Source organism: Crocodylus porosus, unplaced genomic scaffold (assembly GCF_001723895.1).
Source record: "Crocodylus porosus isolate Cpor-Errol unplaced genomic scaffold, CroPor_comp1, whole genome shotgun sequence".
Classification (NCBI taxonomy): domain Eukaryota; kingdom Metazoa; phylum Chordata; order Crocodylia; family Crocodylidae; genus Crocodylus; species Crocodylus porosus.
Window position 1 is genome coordinate 194193990 of NW_017728886.1, and position 15843 is coordinate 194209832.

At 39.0% G+C, this 15843-nt stretch overlaps 1 protein-coding gene across 1 annotated transcript in view; it reads left to right on the forward strand.

The window, feature by feature from the left end:
* MEP1B (meprin A subunit beta) overlaps nucleotides 1-15843 on the forward strand; it is a 41559-nt gene that overhangs the window by 17072 nt on the left and 8644 nt on the right. Inside the window, 9 exon segments of the mRNA XM_019542034.1 lie at nucleotides 2271-2289; nucleotides 2480-2524; nucleotides 2627-2670; nucleotides 4108-4180; nucleotides 5329-5446; nucleotides 9422-9600; nucleotides 11679-11897; nucleotides 13794-13946; nucleotides 15021-15236. Of these exon segments, the coding sequence (XP_019397579.1) occupies nucleotides 2271-2289; nucleotides 2480-2524; nucleotides 2627-2670; nucleotides 4108-4180; nucleotides 5329-5446; nucleotides 9422-9600; nucleotides 11679-11897; nucleotides 13794-13946; nucleotides 15021-15236 (1066 nt within the window).

The following is a 15843-nucleotide window of genomic DNA, read 5'->3' on the forward strand; positions in this document are numbered from 1 at the left end:
CAAGATGGTCCAGTATGGTTTGCTCTGTTACCTAATTTTGATGGCTGGCTTGAATTCCTATTGCATGAAACATTTGCAATCATCATTTCCCAGATTAGGACAAGATAAAGAACAACCATGATAAACTACTTAGATAATTAGTGTTTTTTCACATGTCCTGCCTCCTTCCACCTGTATGTTAAACCACTGCTGAAAAATGAGGACAAGAACCACAAGTATTTTGCTCATGAGGGAAGAACTGAATGACCTAAAAAGCAACTGTGCCAGTTGAATGGACACTGACAAAAATGGTCCATTTTTACCCACCCCTGGAAGGGTTTCTTCCGACAGGGATAGTGCTACTAACTCCTGACATTAACAAGTTCTGCTACATGTATCTTACAAGCTAATCATTAACAGTATTATAGTCAAACTATCATTGCATCTAGCCCTATAATGCAAAGGTCATGTTGAATGAAGGAACATATTAGAAAACAACCATTAGCATTCTGTACACAAGCCTGCAAGATATGGGACCATGTAGCTGTCATGTAAAAATCACTAAGGCAATGCTATAAAAATGATACTGCTTAGATAGCAGACTTCATATTTTTCTCCACTCAGTGAGCATGGGGTCAAGCCCATAGTGGTGAGCTGGAACAGAGACATGACAAACCACTCTGGAAATCTCTCATATGGCTGTTGCCATGGACCAACACCAAGTGAATCCTACAAAAGCTGAATTCTCCCTGACTTCAATGCCACTGGCTATCAGCCATAACATCTCCTCCACTCCTCCCCTCCTCCCCCTGCAAACACTAATAAAAATAGCAGGCACACTTACCAAACTAAGGCTCCATGACATCCCATACTGCAAAGGCCAACTGCAATCTGGCTCTTAGGAGGTCCTTAGAAAACTCTCTAAAGACATTAAGAAGGAAGGATTATCAGGGACATTAGCAGTTTTTTGTTAGTGTGCTTCTGTTACTAAATGTAAAATCATTTCAAATTTAAAAATATATTGTTTTCCATTAAGAAATGACAAAATGGGATAATTTTGGCATTTTCAAAATATTTTCCCCCTAAGTTTTTCAAACCAGAAATTCTTTGAAACTCCTGTTTTCCTGCAAACACATTCAGTTTTAACAAATCAGTATTTTCTGACAAAAAAAGTCAACACATTTCTGATCGGATTTAGTACCACACAGATGTCTGGTATGCTCCCATAATTATTTGCTTTTGCAAAATACATGACTAGAGTCCTTTTGAAAATTCCAGTTATCATATTTACTTGCCTATTAACAATGCAGATTACCTGTGGAACTGACTGAAGCAAATATGGCTGTGGATTCTGAAGACCTGATTTTTAAGGCTTCTGAGGTCTATAAGATACCCTTGACTTTATCTGCAGCTGAAATTATGGGAGTGTGTATATATATGTGACTTTGGAAAAAATTAGGCCCCCCATATAGTACATCCAAAATTGTGTCAGGAATAGATTACAAATTATTTGCACAGACAAATTATAACAATGAAAGCAGAGACCTTAGTTAAAATAAATCTCTCTCACATTGGACTCCATTCCTGCATAGTATAGTGTCTTCTATAGCTGTTTATCTGCTACTACTCCTGTGTCTAACACTATTAAATCTTAAGGATTTTTTACTTTCAGTTGTGGCAACCCCACAATTTACAAAAAGAGTTCTCCTTAGAAACAGAAAAGGGGCAAACAAGTTACCTAAAAAAGATATTTATGCCTTATCCTATACTGCAGTGTTATTTGAAATGTAATACTCTAAAATGAAACCAGGTGTTCTGTCTAATATAGGAATATATTTTATGGATTAGTTAGAGCAAACAAAAATGCAGTATGTATATTTCATTACAGTTTTGCCATGAAATGAAGCCAGCTAATGACAGTATGGAATATTTAAATCCACAAAATACGGGTAGAAAGAAAATAGAAAACTGGAGGGTCTCTACACACCTGGATTCTATACTTTATTCTGCAACTGAATTGCTGGGTGTCCTTTGCAAAATATTTATTTTTCTGTGCTTCAGTTTTCCCATCTGTAAACTGGAGACACTCATCTTCTTTAGAAAGTGCTTTGAGATTCGGGAAAGATTATGATCCACTTATTCTAGTGTAGTTTTATCATAGACTATTATGACAATGCCAAAGGTGGCCAGCAGTAAATGCTGTGAGTTTAGCACATTATTCTTATTAAAAGAGGAATATTAATAGCATTTCCTTTCATGCATCCTCATCTTATCATCTTTTTTTCTTCCAGCCTACTTCAGAGACATTTGGTGAGTACTGTTTAGAGTTCTATTTGTATGCACTGAAAGCAGCCAACAAAAACAGCTGCTCATAAACATAAATGGGACAGACACAGATTTATAATTACTGTTACTGTTATTGCATTAATTTTCACACTTTGTGAAGATAATAACCAGGGCTAATGTCCTATCTCATTTGTCTTTTATTTTTCCAAAATAGATGTAGATGGTGGAATTGATCAGGATATCTTTGACATCAATGAAGGTGATTTTTTTTTTACTTAGTCTTGTAAATATTTTTTAAATGTCATTGCGAGTCTGGGAGATTACTACGTTGTGTGGGTATTAATCAGTTCCTCCTTTTCAGCTTTAGGACTGAACCTGTTTGAGGGAGATATCGTGTTAGATGGGGTAAGTTCTAATGTAAAATCTAAAATGAGAGTGGTGCCATTGACTTTTGCAATATAAAAATACTCCTGATCTGAAAATGATTAGCCCACCCTCTTTGCACTAACAGTAAAGGTTGTTAATAGAACAATGAAATGAAACTGTCTAGGGTTGGATCTGTAGAAAATGTTGTAGAGAATGAGAGTCTTGGTAAAATTGCAGAAACATTATCCAGAGTGAAAACAAGTCAGCCAGTAGATGATAATTAGCTTCTTATTTTCTTTACTGTGACTTATATTTGTACTTACCAGAGTATCAGCAACATCAGTCACATGCAGACAGGTCTGGCTGAGATATGCCTCATCTATCTGCACATTATGTATTGTCAACTTCTATAAGTTGCAGATCAATGTTGCAAATCCTTCTTCCTCATGTAATTAGCCCTACTGAAAGTTCTGTGAAAGTAGATCCTTAATGACTACCTCACTCATCTAATAAACTGAAAATTACATGTATATCATGCATTATATCTCAGAAAGCCCTGGGGGAATCCTTTGAACATAGCCTGCACCTGGTTCCCTTGAAGTCAACAAGACTTTGCTCTTGCCTTTACTAGAAGTAGGTGAGCATTCATTACTACTTAGGATGGCCATGGCATTTTTAGAGGGACACTTGGGACAAGCGTTTAAAACAGCAGTGTCCTGATGAAAGTGGGACATATGTTTATTCTAAGTAGTGATGAATAACTACCTGCTTCCCATCCCTTGTCCCCTGCATCAGCTCAGACCAGAACTCCCAGTCCTTTCCTATGCTCAGTTCTCCTCTCATCCCTGCTCCCACTCTCTGGATCACTCAGCTGAGACCCAAACTCAGGAACAGCTGCAGGTGCCACAGAGTAAAGGGCAAAATGGAGTGTCTCAGAGTGTCCCATTTCGTGCATCAGTGAAGTGTAAAGGAAGATCCGGTTAATGACACTAGAACAAATTTGGAATGGAACCTTTTTGAGGGAGAGATCGTATTAGATGGGGCATTGTCTAACATAAAATCTAAAATGAAAACGGTGTCATTGACTTTTGCAATATAATGAAGAAAGGCCAGGCATTGTGAAAGTTAATGCCAAGCAAGCAGTACTTCAGATTTCTGTATCTTATCGGAAAGCTTGGAGCTTGCATACTATAGGAAATTTAGCTGGGCTACCTCAGGAAAGATTTAAGGCCTGGGCAGAAACTGTTGAGATAAGGCTCTGGTTCTGGGAAGTCAAGACATTTCCAAACTGAGACCTAGACTGCTGAACCATCTTCCCCACAGTTTGAGCTCCCAGAATTATTTGTCACATACATTGCACCATTTTGTAGGACCTATGACTTATACTGCAGTATTGATCTACTAAACTCTTTTACTTCTAACTCAAGTATCATTCCTTAGTGAACATTTTGTATTTATGTTTTTTCACACTTACAGGAACGAAACTCCATTATTGGAGACCAGTATAGGTGGCCCCTCACTTTCCCATATGTCCTTGAGGATAGCCTGGGTACAGTATTTTCCTTTGAACAGTGTGTGTGTATGCATGTGTGTGCCTATCTGTCTGTCTGTCACCTGTTTTGGTTGAAAACAACACCAGTTTTAAATTCCAGTTTGTTTTTGAACAGATGGGTCTAATGTGTAACATTATATAAAAAGAAAAAGGAACTGGGGATCTTTTTTTTATTTAGGAAATATTAATTTCCATTTGTTCAGTCTAGTTTTGACTTAGAATTATTTGGTTATTAACATCTGAAGGGGTTTAAGCCAAGCAAGTCTCTTAGAGGAAATGACCCAAACATGTTAATATTCAGAGCTGGAACAATTCCTGGGTGGTGTCTGTAACCCAAACCCTCAGTTTGCTTTGGAAGGAAACTGAAATCCTTACAGTTTTTATTTGGTGCTTGCTCAGATAAACCCCACAGAGATGCATGAGAGTTGAGAGCAACTTACAAATAATACATGCTCTTGCTATATATATGCCCCATGTTAAGTACCTGTGACGTATCTGAGACTAAAAACAGATTTCAGATTTCTCCCAAGACAAAGCTTTTTACTTTGAGAACATATAGAAGTACAAACCCATAGTCCCACTTTTTCTCTAGGACAATCTGAGCTAATTCAAGAAAATTGCCACAAAAACTGCACAAAACAAAAACTGGTTGTAAATGACTGTACTGTTTTGATGCGAGTTAAATGACTGTACTGTTTTGATGCGACTGTACTGACTGTTTTGATGCGAGTTAAAGCCTGGGACAATCTGACCCAGGATAAACCTTCGCATCTGTTTTTAGCCTGAGATAACACTTTTTTCTTGCGACAATCCCAGCTAATTCAAGCTAATTACTATTCATTTCAGGGACAAGTTGTATGTGTAAAGGGCTATGCCACTACCAGGTCTTGACTTGGATTAATCAGAACTGACTCAAACATGATATATGTTTCTACCCTAAGAATCACCCCTAAGCTACACATAGGAAAAGAGACTATAGTTTTCCAAAGGTTTGATTCTTAGGATCCTTAGTATTTTTTGGTCCTTAATCTGGCAGGACTCCCAGTGATTTTAATACAAGTTTGACAAAGGAAATCCATATACAAACTTATATGGACCTCAGTTTGGTGCTATATTAGTAAGAATGTTCTTTGTTTTCCATACAGAAATGAATGCCAAGGGAGTTATCCTCAAGGCATTTGAACAGTATCGACTGAAAAGCTGTATTGACTTCAGACCTTGGGAAGGTGAAGAGAATTACATATCAGTGTTCAAGGGAAGTGGGTAAGGGGACAAACGTGATGATTTCTCATTGCATTTGATTGTGGCAAGATGTTTCCAAAAAGAGAATACTGAATACAAGTCTTTACCTTATCTTTTCTCAAATTTTATTGAAACTTAAAATTGTCCAAAACTTAATATGAACCTGGAAATGTTTACTTCATATACTTCTTTGAAAACATGAGACCTAATGAGAGTTGTACAATGAGTATATGACTGAATTCTTAGAGAGAAAGTTGTTCTTTGATGGTGAAAAATATCTGAATGAAATCATTTTTTCTGATTGGCCTTTGGAAACACTGTATTTACTGAATTAGAAGACAAGGTGTTTTTCTTAGGATTTAACATGGAGGCAAAAGCCCTTCACCATACAGTTGAGTACCAGGCAATGGGGAACAGGCTGCTGCTGCAGCCGTGGCCCCAACCTGGGATTGGGTCAGAGCCAGAGCTGGAGCCATAGCTTCTGTCTGCCCCCTATTACCTATTCAGTCCCCTCTCCCCTCTATGCTGCTATTGCTCCTCTTTCCCCCTCTGCTGGGCTCCTACTTACCTTTGCCTCCCATCCCCCCTATAGACCCTGTGAGCCCCCCAATCCTGCCAAACCCTCCTTGATTCCAGCAACCCCATTTGCCCCCCCAATCCATCCCTGCAAACCCCACTAGCCCCCAATTCCTTAAGCCTCCCTGTGGACCCCATTTGCCCCAATTCTTCTGCAGACCCCTCTTGCCACCATGATTCCCCATTCTCCACCATGGATGTTACCTGACCCTCCCATTTCCCAATTCCTTGTGGACCCTGGCTGCTCCACCAGTCCCTCCCATGGACCACACCTGCCCCTCATCCCCCTATAGATGCCTTGCCTGCCCCCCCCCCCGATACCTCAAGTGTCCCACAGACCCTATTTGTTCCCCGATCCCCTCCATGGACCCCACACTCCCCCCCCAATCATCCCACAGAACCCGCCTGGCTCCCAATCCCGCCAAGCACCTTCCTGCTAGCCACCGCCATCCTGACTTACCTTAGATCAGGTGGCCATTTTTAACTCAACCTAAGCTCCCCCTAATCTCCACAAATGTCTGTACGAAGCCAATAGAACTAAATCCTGCAGTTCCTGCTCAGACAAAACTCAAGAGGAATCCAGCAGGAATTATGTCCAAGTAGGAATAGCCCACTTTCGGCAATGGTATTTAATGGGCTTCAGCATTAGGCTCCACTTCTTACCTTTAGTTGAGTAAAAAGAGATGGATCGATCAGAACTGCCTCAAACGTGACAGGTGCAAACCTGGGAATGTCATAGCCCTTTTTACACATAGCTGGCACCTGAAATAAATGACAACTAACAGAGATCATCCTAGGAAAAAGTGTTACATTAGATACTTCACAGGTATGTTGGTAGGGCTATGAACAGATGTTGTTTTGCCACTGGACAAGTTGTGTCTGTGTCTGTCCCAGAACACAAATATTCCAGGATTGGCATCTACACGCATCACCCTTCAAATAAGGGTGTAGTAAGCACTGCTGCTTTTCTGTCATTGAATCAATAATGCAATCCCAGGATAACCATTTAGACATACCGTGTGATGTCTGAGGATAAACTGTTAGTATTTCTTATCCAGTGATTTTTTTTTTAGGATTTATCCCAGGATGATGGACACAGATGTCTGAATGTTTGGACTTTGACCTGGGATAAAATGGATTATCCTGAGATAAACATGACATCTATTTATAGCCTCGCATTCTAAGATAAAATGCTTTGTCCCAGGAGAAATCCAATATCAATTTTTACCCTTAGAGAAGTATTTGCCTCAGCAAACAAGATCATAGGTCTGTCTGTTGTAATAAAATATCTTGCCTTGATTGTTTAGCTGTGCTACTACTCTTTGCTTAAGGAGAAATTCCTTCCTTGCAAATTCCTAATGCAACTAATGTGATTACTGTATTAATTACCCTGCCTTTTGCCTAACTTTAGACTAATATGGCTAACTACCCCTCTCTATTCATTAATTTAAAGAGCTTATCAATAATATTTGTAATGGTCATCATTTTAAAAGTTCAGCTACAATGTTTGACTTTATGGCCTTCTAGAGTAGCAGTCAGACCTCAATAGGTTGACTTTGACATGCCCAAATTTCCACATTTCCTTTCTTTTAATTTCACTCTATTCCCATGTTCTAATATCATGGTAGAGGGTAAAATGAGTCAGACTTGTTTGTTTTTACTTTGCTCATCATAAGTTTGTTTCAGTCAGGTCTCCTATATCTATATGCTAACAAGATCTTAGTCTAAAGGGTTGCAGCACCCAGTCCATGGGAATGCCAGTCAGATTCATAAAAGTTAATCACCCTAGAAGAAAGTCAATAAACAACTTCTCTAAACACATTTCTCTTCTCCTCTAAGGTACATTGACAGGTGGAGAAATAGGTGTCTCCAAAGATTAGTAGTGGGATATGAAATCCATCATGTTTAGGACGGTTATACTTTTAAACTTGAATGAAGTCAGTAATCAAATAAAATGTTTGCCACATGTTTGCTGCTCATCCTCAAGTAAAACGAATTGGTCAGCTCAAAGTATATCTACATAGTTACATATTTGACACTGGGGTAAGTGGCCTGCAAGCTTGAAGCAGCCAAACTGCCCTACCCCTTACAGGACTGTTTTATATAATATACCCTGGTTTCTCACCTCCGCACGTGCAGTGCCAGGATTTATGGGAGGCCTAGCTGAGGTTCCCTGGTGCTGCATGGAGAAGGGTTGTTCAAGGAATTGATTTGTCATGCACTGTGGGACAACTTGTCTTTCCTTCTTGACCCCCAGGACAGAAGCTATTTAAGCCCACTGTCACACACAGGTTTGTCAGCACGGCACGTTGTTCAGTTCTGTTCATTGGCTAGGGGTGATCAGAACCGTGGATCTCTTGGAGGGATTCCTTCTGACTGCTGCCCAACTGTTTATAATGCCATCATTCACAGAGATGCTGGGAAGCCTTTGAGAATTATATATATGTACAAAAAAGTGCTTCTGTCTCTGTCAGCAAACTGGCTACTCCAGTCTGTTATAGCTCCATAACTGACCGGTTTAATTTAGTGTTGGCAAATCAGTGAAACTGTGATAGAGGTTTATGATGTCATTTTGCAAGTTGTTTTCTTGGGGGTTGTCAGTATAAAGAATGTGCCTAAAATAAGAGCTGGCTTTCAGCAAATGGAGTTGCCAAACTGCATTAGACAAATTGTTATGCCTTTGGTTGGTTCCATCCCCTGGTTTTGCAGGGCTTCATGGACCACAGAGATAGGTTCATTAGCATCAATTTCAAGAAATATTGGTAGGATGCATGCTGAGATTCTGAGAAGATCTCGCATTTATTTGGTTGGACAAGGCAGGACCTTATTTCTTAGCAGTTGCAGAAACAGAGTCAAGACATACTATCCGCTCTCAGTTATCAATCTTGGCATCTTCTGCCAGCAACTAAATTCTTTGAGAAATACATACACTTAGACCAATAATTGAGTGGTCTGATTTTTTTTTTTTTTTTAAGTTTGCCACCAAGAGGCATCAATGTTTTTGTGGGCCTTTGAAGTGTTTTTTTCTCGATGAAGTCACAGCCACCTCTTGTCATCAGCATGGTGACATTTTTATATTAAAGAAATAAACCAAAAAAAAAAAAGGGGATTGATATGAGGAAATAGCTTCAGCTCTATTACTACAGAGTTAAATATAAAGAAAAAAGAACTGTCAGTACATACACTTAGGGCATGTCTACACGTTGCCCTACCTCGCCATAGCGATGTGCTATGTCGCCATACAGTGATGTGTACATGGAGCCATATAGGAAGTGCTCTCTGTGTAACTAATTAATTAAACTGTGAAGCTCTTAAATTAAAAATGTATCTTTTAGAGGAGTAAACTGATAAAAAGCATTACTTTGGGGGTGATCAGTTATGCATTTCATGTACCTGTCTTGCATTTAATTTTATTATTAGATGCTGGTCGTCAATAGGAAACCGCAGGCAAGGGAAGCAGCAGCTCTCAATCGGAGCCAACTGTGACAGAATCGGGACTGTTCAGCATGAGTTCCTTCATGCGCTGGGGTTCTGGCACGAGCAATCGCGATCTGATAGGAATGATTATGTTACAATTATGTGGGACAGAATTCGTACTGGTAAGTACTAATTCTCCTTTGCATTCCTCTCATCATAAGTTTTGACTGGGAAATACCTCATTCAGCTACAGTAAATATTTACAGATATGATTCTTTTTACCTCATCCTATCTTTCAGTCAAACATTCAGAAAGGTCTCATTTAAGCAATCTCATTTATGTAATAGACATCAATAATTCTTATCATCATCTATTCCACATGGTTCTCAGATGCTTCAGAAGAACATAGGACTACAAGGAATCTTCTTGGTCACTGAGTCCAGTTTTCTGCTATCATGGGGACCATGTTACATAATCTCTTAAATAACGTGTTCAGGCTACCTTCTAAAAGCAGCTAGGTTTATTGCTCCCACCACTCCCCCTGGAAAGCTCTTCCAGAATCTGATTGTTGTGAGACCTTGGATCCTTCTTCTAGTTTCCAGCATAAATATATTCATAGCCAAGTTATACCCATTTGTTCTTATGCCAATATTGTCATCCTTTTGTTTAAATTCCTCTTTTCCTTCCGAAGTGTTTACACCCCAGAAGTATTTATAAACATCAATCATACACTGCTAGACTAAATAAAACAAGCTTGGTTAGGTAAGGCAGACTCTCCGTTTACTTGCTCCTCTTAATAGGCCCTACTCTGTTCCTGTTCTACTTTCAATTGTGTGACCAGACACTGTACAAAGTATTTCAGATGAGGTCTCACCAGGGCCTGGTACTGTAGCAGTAGTACTTCTCTGTCTCTTTAGAAAATATTTTGACTAATACATAGTGAAGTCATAGAAAAGTAGAGCTGAAAGGGACCTTTGGAAATCACTTAATCCAACCCCTGCCTGAAGCAGGATCATCCCCATCCAAACCATCCTATACAAATTATTGTGTAACCTATTACTAAAACTACACATTCAACCCTATCACTCAGCCACATGACATAGCACCCTAACCAACCACAGGTAAAGTAGGGGGACAATGGGAGCCAGTGTCTTGCTGTTGCAAGGGCTGTTAAGATATGCTTGAGAGATCCAAGGAAGAGGGCCTCACCCCCTGCTACAGAGAAAAGCAAAACCTCTCACAGTCCCTACTATTCTAACCATAGACTCAAATTTCTTCCTGATCCCAAATATAGTAATCCATCTGACCCTGAATGGAGGGGCAAGACCCTCTAGCCAGGGACAACTGGATTTTAGTCTTGGCAGGAATACTGGCTCACCCTTCAAGAGCCCCAGTTTTGGCAGTGGCCAACATCCAATGTTTCTGAGGAAGGCAACACCCCCCCACCCCAAAACAAAACCAAACCCACAACAGGAAGGGAACAGGAAAAAGAACAGGAAGGGGAAAAAAAAAAAATCTTTCCTGGCCCATTGTGACAACCAGCTAAGGCCAGAAGCATGGAAAACGTTGATGTTGTCATTAATTAGACTACCTAAGTCACTTTAGGACTGACCCTATTCTAAAACCTAGGTCCTCCATCCACCAGTTGGTCATTTTCAACCGATGAGTTTCCAGCTTATAGCAGAAGATTTTGGTATTAGACCCTAAGTCCATGACTGCTTTTTTTGTACTACTGAATTTCATCCCATTTCTGTTTACCCACTATTAACACACTATTTAGGATGGCAAAGAAATGTTCTCTGTTTACCCAGCAAACAGAGTCATATTAAGTCTCAGTGGCTCAAAGCTAAAGCTAAACAAACACAGACCAGAACTACAGTAATGCACAACTTTTCAACATGGTAAGTGTAATTAATCTTCAGAACATCTTACCTAGACATGTGGTATACCCTCCACTGCGAGAACTCTTTAAATCAAGAATGAACATCTTTTTGAAAGGTATGCGACACTTTGCATAGGGAATATAAATTGATACTAAAATAATGTGAAAACATTCCATATCCTGTATTATATAGGAGATCAGAGCCTAGATGATCAAAACGGTTCCTCTTGGTCTTAAAAATCTATGAATTAGTTCTAGAAATCTTAAAGGTTATATCCAAGATATATTAAAATTTTAAAATTTAAGTTTAATGTACACACTAAGTGTCAATGACTTGTGTTATCCTAGGCAACCAATAATCTTTCCTTCCCTCCTCAGGTAAAGAACACAATTTCAATACATACGATGATAAAACATCAGATTTCTTGAATACTCCTTATGATTTCACTTCTGTGATGCATTATAGTAAAAATGCCTTCCAGAATGGAACGGAAGCAACCATTTTAACTAACATACCAGATTTCATGGATGTGATTGGTCAACGAATGGATTTCAGTGATTATGATCTCCGGAAGCTGAATCAACTGTACAACTGTAGTAAGTTTCTCTACTACTTTTGAGTTCCTTTACCATCTTTTGTCTGTTACTTGGAAGAAGGTGAGAGAGTTTAACTCAGATTGGACTCACCCAGGCACAGGTAAATGAGAAGCTAACACTTAAAAAAATGCTAAGAACACTAGACATAATGATAAGCACCAAAGGCAGCTAGAAATAAAAGAGCAGTCCTACAGATATCCAGCTGTGTAAGAGGCAATGCAAAGCTTCCTCTGCAATTTTACTTGACCTTTTGTTAAAGACTACTTATGGTAGGCAGCTTGTTTTTCTGTGAGTGCTTGTTTTAAATGAATTGTCCTGTACATGGGGGGTTTTTTTTGATTCCCCAGCTGTTGCTGTAGGCATTGTAGGAAAACTAACATCTCAGCAGTTCCTATTGTATCTGTCCTTGCTTTGCTCTTACCTCTCAGAATCAGGTTACAGCATGCTTGGTGTCAGATTAAATCATGAGTGGTACTTTCAGTGTAATCTGCTTTTTTGTATTGTTTTTAGTCTTCCCTCCTCTAAAACCAGTCTAATCCAGTAATAGTGTTTGGCCAGCACCTCAAGAAGATGAGTGAAAACAAGGATTAGAGAATAATGTCATGTTCAAATAGGATTAAAAGTCTTCAGTAGTGGACTGGATAACCAATCAAATGACTGTGCACTGACATACAGATCAACTAGAACTTTTTGGTGTTCTCGTAAGTCTAGAAGCAGAGATTAATGCATCTATAAGCAAAGTCACAATTATGCTTTAAAGATGATTTTATAGTTTGGAGGATCTAGAATTGTAGGTGTATTTTGAAACACTGTATTTTATAAATACAAGATCCTGGTAAATAATCCTACTGCTCAATTAAGTCCCAGTTTAGTACATGCTTACCAAACTTTAAGAGCGTGAATTACTTGCCATCAGTTAGATCTTAAACATGAGTTTACACTTAAGGATATCTTTAGATTATTGAGTCCCTCCCCATACCTTCTGCAACCCTTAACTTTCCCCTTTCTGTAAATTTTAGGTACCTTTCTTCCTTGTCTTTTCCCCACATTCTATGCTTTTTTTCCACCAAGAAGATGCCATTTTCTATCCTTTACTCTTATCTCCACCCATATTTACTCAATAAGAGAAACCTTGACCTTACTGAAGTCAATGGGAACTTTGCTACTGATTTAAATAAGAGCAGGATTTTTTTCTCAGTTTCTCCCCTTGCTTAGATAGAGCCATAACTTTGCCCTGTTCTTTCCTTCATAGTCAGCTTAACATTTAGCATTAAAATGTATGTTGTACATTCACTCAATTTATTTTTATATGGAAGATGAAACCTTTACAACTTCTCTGGATTGATACAACCATAAATGTTGAAATGCCTTCCATGACAGATGTGCTGTTACCTTTTTAAAATCCCAACTAAATCATGGATTATTCAAAGCAGTTATATATACCATGCTTAGTTGCATCCTGGTATCAGGAAACCCTTCATAAAAACTGTGATCATGCTGCTAGCCTTGAAGACATAGAAGACTGGGAAAGGCACGTTCACAGGCTTTTTAACTGAGTAAGAATTAGAGGATCTGGGCCATTATGATTTTTTGTAAATAATTGCTTATTTTAGAATAGCAATAGAATACCCAAGAAACCGCAGTCTGTGATTAACACACTTCCCAGATATGATGAAGTGACTTAACTCTCTTTGTCATTCAAAGAACCCAAGCTATGGATTCACCAGTTTCATCACCAAGTCTGTCATGTCTTTTTACTAGCTTGTTAATGGCCCAGTCATACCAGCTCCAGGCACAACTCCAATGCGATTGGAGTGCACACAACATAGGGCCTACATTTCTTAATATTCTGAGACTGGCGTTAAATGACTGGACTCAATTACTTGTATCTTGTAGCCTCTTCACTAACCTTCATGGACACATGTAGCTTTGAACTTGCAAATGTGTGTGGCATGATTCAAAGTTCAGAAGATAATACTGACTGGCAGCATTTGTCTCAGGTTTCTGCTGGACCAACTACTGATCATACCAACATGGGACAATGTGCAGGTAACAGGCAAGAGCTACTCTTATCTCTTTTGAAAGGGTTTCTGCAAAGACACATTCGCTGACTTTAACTTTGACCATGTTCAGAGTTTACTTGCTGACAATTGAGTTACAGTTAAATTTTTAACCAAGCAACATAAAAGCATTAGGGAAATCTAGTGTTTTTGCTGCAGATGCTTAAAACAAGTTGAAGGTACTAGTTCATCTAAGCTTTTTCTGTTCTTCAGTATAATAAAAAAACAAGAAAACTATGCAAGATGTTCTAACCTACTTCAGAACTACATTTACAAGCTGTGGTAGTTGAGGTATAAAAGATACATCTACTCTAACTGGAAACTGGTTTGCCAGAAGTCCTTTTGAAACGGCTGATATTTGTGAATATGCATTATTATGATTGGGTAAACAATCTACTTGAAACCAATTATTTTTTGAGCCTATTACAGCAGATGTCTTGAGTCTGGGCTCAACAAGCCAGGCAGGATGTCAGCAGCAAAATATTGGTGCTAGGCAAATAGCTAAACCAGAAGACACCACACAATGGTGCATAGATAAGCAAGACAGTGCCAAATGAGGCAAATAGCTAACTCTGGAGAAAAAAAATCTCTTTAAATTCTTCATCCCCTGTAACATCTCTGGGCAGCGATTGTCATTAAAGATATGTTTGTATGGAGCCCAATACAATGAGTCCCAACTTGGCTGAGTCCTCTGGGTGAGGACTACTACTACATCATCCTACCACTATGATGTAATACTAAGCAAACGTGTTTTTAGTCCCTTCACAAGCAAAGATAACCGCATCCAGCAGGGGCGGGGAGTGGGGAAGAGAGAGAAAGGAAGCAGGGAAGAAAAAGGGAGAGAGAAAAGATAAAGGGAGAAAGAGAGGAAAAAGGAGAAAGAAGAGAGAGGAAAGAGAGAAGCGGGGGGTAAATGTTAGATCACGTGGGTACACAGGTGATTTATAAGGCTAATCTTTCCCCATAACAATCTGCTTTTTTTTCTTAAGCAAAAGTAATAAAAATGTAACAGGAGAAAAAATTTCTTTCTTTTTCTTCCCCATTCCTCATGCATTTTTGGCAGACACTGGCTACTTCATGCATTTTAGTACCAGCACTGGCAATGCGAGAAACAAAGCCATTCTGGAGAGCCGAATTCTATATCCCAAACGAGGTTTTCAGTGCTTGCAATTCTACTATTACAACAGCGGTCACGAAAGTGATCAGCTGAACATCTTGGTAAGGGAGTATACTTCAGCCCATCCCAATGGCACTTTAAGACTCATTGAAGAGATAAAAGGTATGGAATAAAATCCCTTTTTAAAATGTGTGTATTCTAGTGTCTGGCAGGGAAAAGCATACTGCAGTAAAATAACATTTTTCTGATATTTTTATATATTTACTTATATTTTTTATATAATAAGATAATATTTGATGGAAACATAGCCAATCATTTTCCTATCATACAATCAATTATGTCATCTGACTTATTCTTATCCCATGTCTATGGGCAACTAAAGAGCTTATGGTTGTAGCAAAATAGGACAGAAAAGGATCCTAGCAAGTCACATAGTTCAGCCACCCACTCAGAACATCCCTGTGTAAACCGCCCCAGCAAAATGTTGGTCTAACTAACCTGCATTTAAAATCTACCAACTACATATTCCAAAACCTCACTATGTAATCTGAATTAATATGCATTTTCATAGTAAACTTTATAGTTTACCTACTTTTATAATTAGAACATTTTCCCTATCAACCTGAATTACCTGTTACTTCTTGTCCTATCCCCTAGTTTCATAGTTTCATAGTAGCTAGAGTCGGAAGGGACCTAGGAAGATCATCTAGTCCGACCCCCTGCCTTGGCAGGAAAGAGCACCGGGGTCAGATGACCCCGGCAAGGTGCT